General features: G+C 56.3%; 1 protein-coding gene across 3 annotated transcripts in view; it reads left to right on the top strand.

Annotated features, from left to right (window-relative positions):
* The first annotated feature begins 5,006 nt into the window (after window positions 1-5,006).
* The window catches only part of ST6GALNAC4 (ST6 N-acetylgalactosaminide alpha-2,6-sialyltransferase 4), an 11,711-nt gene continuing 10,791 nt past the window's right edge, over window positions 5,007-5,926 (top strand). Inside the window, exons 1-2 of one of the 3 annotated variants that reach the window (XM_034664584.1) lie at window positions 5,007-5,262; window positions 5,589-5,675. In XM_034664584.1, coding sequence (XP_034520475.1) covers window positions 5,664-5,675 — 12 coding nt within the window. In that variant the 5' untranslated portion in view covers window positions 5,007-5,262; window positions 5,589-5,663. Of the gene's footprint in view, window positions 5,263-5,588; window positions 5,676-5,716; window positions 5,916-5,926 lie in introns of those variants that run through there. The other 2 variants (XM_034664585.1, XM_034664582.1) reach the window with 2 other exon arrangements.

Here is a 5,926-nt window from a genome sequence, read left to right as displayed (position 1 = left end):
GAGAGAGGGAACACAAGCAGGGGGAGTGGGAGAGGAAGAAGCAGGCTCATAGCAGAGGAGCCTGATGTGGGGCTCGATCCCATAACGCCAGGATCACGCCCTGAGCCGAAGGCAGACGCTTAACCGCCTGTGCCTCCCAGGCGCCCCAAGAAATAAAATTTTAGAAAGAAAGGAATGTAATGCGAGTCACACATGTAGTGTTAAATTTTCTTTAGAAAATTTAGCCTCTTTAGAAAAGTAAACAGAAGCAGGTAAAAATAATTTTAGTAATCTATTTGTTACTCAATGCACCCCAGATTTTTATCATTTCATCAACTAATCAATATAAACGTTTGTGAGGTATTTTACACTCTTTTTCTCACACTGTCTTGGAAATTCAGTATGTATTTTACACTACAGCGCATCTCAATTGGGACTGGCCCCATTTAAATGCTCAATGGCCACGTATGGCTAGTGGCTGCGTAATGGACAGTGCAGCTCTAGACCGTCATCTACACTTTACTCAGCCTCCCAGTTTATCTGACGTCACAGGCCTGGCACACAGGAGTTGTGGGAACAAGCGGAGGAAGAGCAGGGTTAGCGCAGAAGCTGCCCGGGCGCCCCGTGGTTACGCTTGAGGGAATCCCTGGGCTGGGGCCCCCTGGAGGAGGCGGTAGCCTCACCCTCCTGTCGGCCGCCAGGTCTGTGCGAGGGGTACAGAGCCCCGAGGAGACGGGGTCCCAGAACCGCCGGCTGCTGCCCGACTCCCCCAACGCCTTACACATCCTGGACGGGCCGGAGCAACGCTATTTCCTGGGCCTCGTGGATCTCGCCACGGTCTACGGGCTCCGCAAGCGGCTGGAGCACCTATGGAAGACGCTGCGCTACCCGGGCCGGACCTTCTCCACCGTCAGCCCCGCTCGCTACGCCCGTCGCCTCTGCCAGTGGGTGGAGGCACACACCGCGTGACCCGCGCCCGCCGCGCTCCGCATCTGGACAATGGGCGCGCACGCCGGGAACCAGGGTTCCAGCCTGGCCCCGGCGGCGGCTTGGGCTCCCCTCGCCTGCCGTTCCTCCCTTTGGCCTCCAGAGGGCATCATCCCCCCAATTAATATCTTGACAACACAGCCTCATTGGGTGGTGATGCCGCGTTAGGCCTTGTGCCAGGGACTCTCCCACGTTAGCTCATTTAATCCTCAAAAAAAAAAAAAAAAGCTATTATTCTCTTTTTACAGACATGAAATGGAGGCTCAGGGGGTGAAGGGACTGAGCAAGATCATTCAGCAATAAACGCTGGAACCAGGACTCGACTATGCCTTTTGGACTCAGGAGCCTGTATTCTTACCCACCAGCTCCCTCAGCCCTGCGCACTGGGGATGGGGGGAGGCTGAAGGCTCCAGCCAAGCGCTTTGTTGTCCAGATGGGGAAACTGAGGCCCAGAGACTTTAAGGGGCTTACCCATGGGTAAGTGGAAAGGCCAGCCCAAGAACCCAGGCCTCTTTACCCCCTGCCCATTGGTCTCCTTTTGGGGTGGTCCCTCTTGCTCCTGCTCCTCAAGGGAGGCAGGTGGGAGAAGGTGGGGGGCAATGGGGGGTCCTGCATCTCTGGAAGACACTATTTGGAGGCCCACCATTAATCTTGAGTAAGCTCTTCCCTCCCCTGGAGTCACTTTTCTTATTTGCGGAATGGGGGTAGAGGCTGGTGGTCAGACCCGAGGGTATGGCTGCTCTGAAATTACCGGGAGCAAAGGAGCACAATGCATGCATAGCCCCTGATCATTCCTTCTCCTTCCTCCAGGAAACTCCAGCCTGGCTTCTGACCCTGGTCCAATCCAACCATACGCAAGTGGGCCTTTCCTCTAGAGCTGCTCTGGGGCCTGGCTGTGTGTGACCAGGGCAAGGTGCTAAACCTCTCTGTGCCCCAGTGGTCTAATCTGTACAATTGGAAGATGAAAACGGACTTCGTTAACTCATTAAATATTTATTGAGCACCTACCATGTGACAGGCCCTCTACTGGGTGATGGGGACCTGGGGGTGGAGCAAGATTCACAGATTCTACCTTCACAGAGCTCACGGCCTGGGGAGAGATGGTGACAAAAGCAGCCTGGTATGACACAGCCTCATGAAGGGGCATGGGGCCATCGTGCTGAGGGAAGGGGCCTCCACCTAATAATCTGATGGAGGTGGGGCTCTACCATCTCAGCTGAGGCCAGAAGAGTCAGATGCAGCCCTGGGAGGGTCCCAGGCCAAGGGCACAGCAAAGGTCTGGGGTGAGAGAGAGCCTGACACTTGAGAGAAAGTAACATTTCACTGTGGTCAGAGTTCAGGGTGGGAGGGACAGTGTGGTGGTGGGGGACGTTGTGGGCCAACAGCTGACCCCCAGCCCTGGAACCGGACCTCGGGAGAGCCACCCAGCTAATACCAAACATTGCCAGTCCATTGGCCTTCAGAGAAAATGAAGCAAAATGGCGGGTAGGGAGGGAGAGGTCAGGGAAAGTTAATGCCGCAGCACTGGAGAGTGGGCTCCTGGAATAGGTATACAATTGACCTCACCCTGAGCTGTCTGGGTGACCTTGGATGATTATCCAACCTCGTAAAATGGCACAAGTCATGGAGAATTTCTTGTTTTGGCCCAGCAGGAAGTTGACACATAGAGGCCATAAGGTCATCACTCAGAAGGTGTGTGGTGGGGGGAAGGAAGTTCAGGAGCGGGAGGGCTGTGCAGCAGGAAACGGGGGCTTGGCCCTACGTTTCCCCAGGGTCTGGATCTGGCAGGACGAGTCAGAGCCTGAGAGTCCTGTGCTCACAGATAAGGAGGGCTCAGCCCCTCACCTACCTTGGGTCTCTGGCAATGGGCTGAGCCAGAGCTTGAGACCGGAGAGGGACATGACTTATTCAAGATCTCATGGGGCCCAGGATTCCTGGTTCTAACTTGGTTATTCCACAGACATCATCTAGCATCTAGTGTGTTCTGGGTGTTGTGCGAGTGCTATAAATGCTGGAGAACATGACTGGCCTGACTTGGCCCCCGTGTAGCTGAGAGTCTAAGGGTGGATGGACCCGTTAGTACACAGGATGATTTCAGAGTGTGACTGGTGACTTAGAGGGATGGGCATGCAGTGCCACATAGAGTGGTTGGCGAGGGCCTTTCTGAAGAGGTTGACATTTGAGCTGAATGACAGGAGGGAGCTGGCTATGTGAGTAGAGCAGTCCAAGTAGAGGAGACAGCAAGTGCAAAGGTCCTGAGGTAGGGATGAGCTCAATGTGATGGGGGTCAGAAGGGTGCCCAGGATAGGTAGAAGGTGATTAAGAAGAAGGTAGGAGTTCCGACTGTACAGGACCTTGCAGGTCAGGGTAAAGAGAGTGGACTTTTGCCGAAACCAAACTGAGGAGCTTATCTGAGCCTGCAGAACTTCCCACTGGCAGTTCTACTGTGGATGTGTGATGCTCATCTGCTCTGGGAGTCCAGGACATTCGGGCATGTCCTCGTCTCCATGTGGCCCTAACAAGGAGAGAGTTGCCTCTTTGGGGAAAGAATGGTCACTTCACCAGCCATTGTGGGTGATGAATGAGTCCTTAGGGAATTTTCTCACCATTCTCATTCTCCTCTTGGGGTTGGGGCTATGAAGAGAGAGACCTGAAGGACGAGGACTTGGGGGTGGTGGCAGAAGGACTCTGGCTTAGGGGACCCACTGTGTGCCTGGCCTCGAATGAATAGGAGACCACAGAGAGAGACTGAACATGGACCACTACCTTTGAGCTGGGCGCAGCTGCGGGGGAGGGACAAGGTTGGCCTGTGCTCAAAAGAAGCTCAGGGGCAGGGCTGCTTTAGCGTGCCACCCCCCTCCATAGGACGGGGAGATGCATGGTGAACTTGACTTTGCACTAGAACAGGACAGGTAGTCTTGGGAAGTTGCTTATCTGGGTGCAGATACCCAAACACCTTGGTGTTGTGTCCACACCAGAGGCTCTGAGAAAAAGGCAAATAGAATTTGAAATGGGGTCTGAGCAGAAATCTAGCCTGGATCCCAGGGCAAGGTCCTGAAGAGGGAGGTGTGATGGAGGTGGTAAGATGAGCTTTCTGGCCCATAAAGCACTTTATAAAAACACTTTCGATGAGAAGCATGCCCTCCACTTCTCTGCAGGCGCACTCCTCCCTATTGCCCTGTATCTGCTCTTTCAACCCTTTGCAGCCCCAGAAGGCACTCCCCAGGGGATTCCACCTGAGCCTTCAAATGGGACACATTTCAGCATCTGTAGGGGTGCAAGACTGAGGGGTGCAAGACTGAGTTGGCTGGGGTTTGGAGGACACTTTGGGAAGGGGGAGGTGAGGAGGTGAAAGTATGTGGCTGTGAGATTGCCCAGGGTTCGAATCCTAACTGTATCACAGCTGCCCTGTACTATCTCACTGGCAGGTAGTGCTGTCATCATCCCTACTTCATAGAGGAGAAAAACTTAGGCCCAGGTGGAGGTCACACCACTAGAGACGGTCCCTCTAGGGTCACCAGAGAAAATATAGAATTCCAGTTACTGGAATGTCAGATTTTTAATATAATTATTCATTGTTTATCTGAAAATATAACTGAGCGTCCTGTATTTTACTGGCTAAATCTGGCAGTCCTACAAGCTTGAACCCCCCCCCCCCCAAGGGCTGCCTGACTCCAAGCCCCTGCTTCATTTTCCTACCCATCCCCCAATTTCACAAATGGAGAAACTCGAGTCCGGCCGGCTAGGCAGCCACGACGCTTCGGTTGCCACACTCCCTAGGTCTTTTCTCTGCGCGCCGCCCACCCGACCCCGGCAGGAGCTTGGGAGAAATGTGGGAGGGCGGGAAAAGGGGAGAAGCTCATCCTCCGACTCCGCCCCCGGCCCGCAGGCCCCGCCCCCATCCCGGAGGCCCCCGCCGCCAGCCACGCACTTCCCTCCGGTGTCGCGCCGGCGGTGCTCGTAGGTCCCGCCCCCGTCGCCGGGGTCCCGCCTCCACGCGCCTGTCTCCTCCCCGTCCTCCCAGACCCCGCCCCCGCTGCCGGCGGCTCACGTTCGGTTTCCAGCCTCCAGAAGCCGCGGCCGCGGTGCCGCCTCCGCCCCGGGGCTCCGGCTTCCCGCCCGGCCCGCCCGTTTTGCGGGCCATGGAGCTCCGAGCAGCGAATCGAGAGCAGCCGGAGCGCCCCAGCCCATCCGCCTGGTTAGCGCCTGGCCGGGGAAGGCAGAATCTGGGAGAGGGGTGGAAATCCCTCGTCCTATCCTGCCCCAGGCCTCTCTGTGCATCCCTCTTGTAGAGAGGTAGGAGGGATGGGGTGGCAGTCGGGGCTCCTGGTTCTAACTGACCCGGACTCGATGGGTGACCTTGAGCCGAGGGCTCCCCCTCCCTGCCTCTCCTTCCCCATCTGCACGATGGGGATTGGGTTGGTGGGAGGTTTCCCGGAAGGTCACTGATACCAGCTCCTTTAGGATGCGGACAGCGCTGTCCGGTGTTTGGGAGACTTTAAGGAGTTTGATTCCTGGAAGTCATCTGCCTTTACCCTGGCCCATACCTCCCCTGCCTCAGTTTCCCTGCGCCGGTTCCTCAGAGGCCCAGGACCCAGCTCTGAGCTTCTGGATCTTGGCAGGTGCCTGGTTCCCACCCCTTCCCAGCGCGAGCCCTGGAGACCGCAGCCCCGGGGCTGTTGAGCAGCCGCGGCAGCATGAAGGCCCCGGTAAGTGGTGTAAGGGGTAAGTGGTGTAAGGAGGAAGGCTCTTGGGGAACTTCCGGCACAGCAGCCTCCTAACCTCTCCCACCCCAGGACTGACTCACTTCTGACCCACTGCTCCTGAGCTAAGAAGGGCAGACTGGCCTCAAAGCCCTGCTGATCTGGTCTGGCAGGCGGTGTGGTTCAGGCAGGTGGTGTTTCCTCCCTGGTTTCAGGGCCTTGCCGGGTCTCACCTGTGACATGGAGGTAATAGTAAT

The sequence above is a fragment of the Ailuropoda melanoleuca genome, chromosome 7 (assembly GCF_002007445.2).
Source record: "Ailuropoda melanoleuca isolate Jingjing chromosome 7, ASM200744v2, whole genome shotgun sequence".
In the NCBI taxonomy this organism is placed as follows: domain Eukaryota; kingdom Metazoa; phylum Chordata; class Mammalia; order Carnivora; family Ursidae; genus Ailuropoda; species Ailuropoda melanoleuca.
Note: the sequence above shows the minus strand (reverse complement) of the source record. Positions and strands in the feature narration are given on the sequence as shown.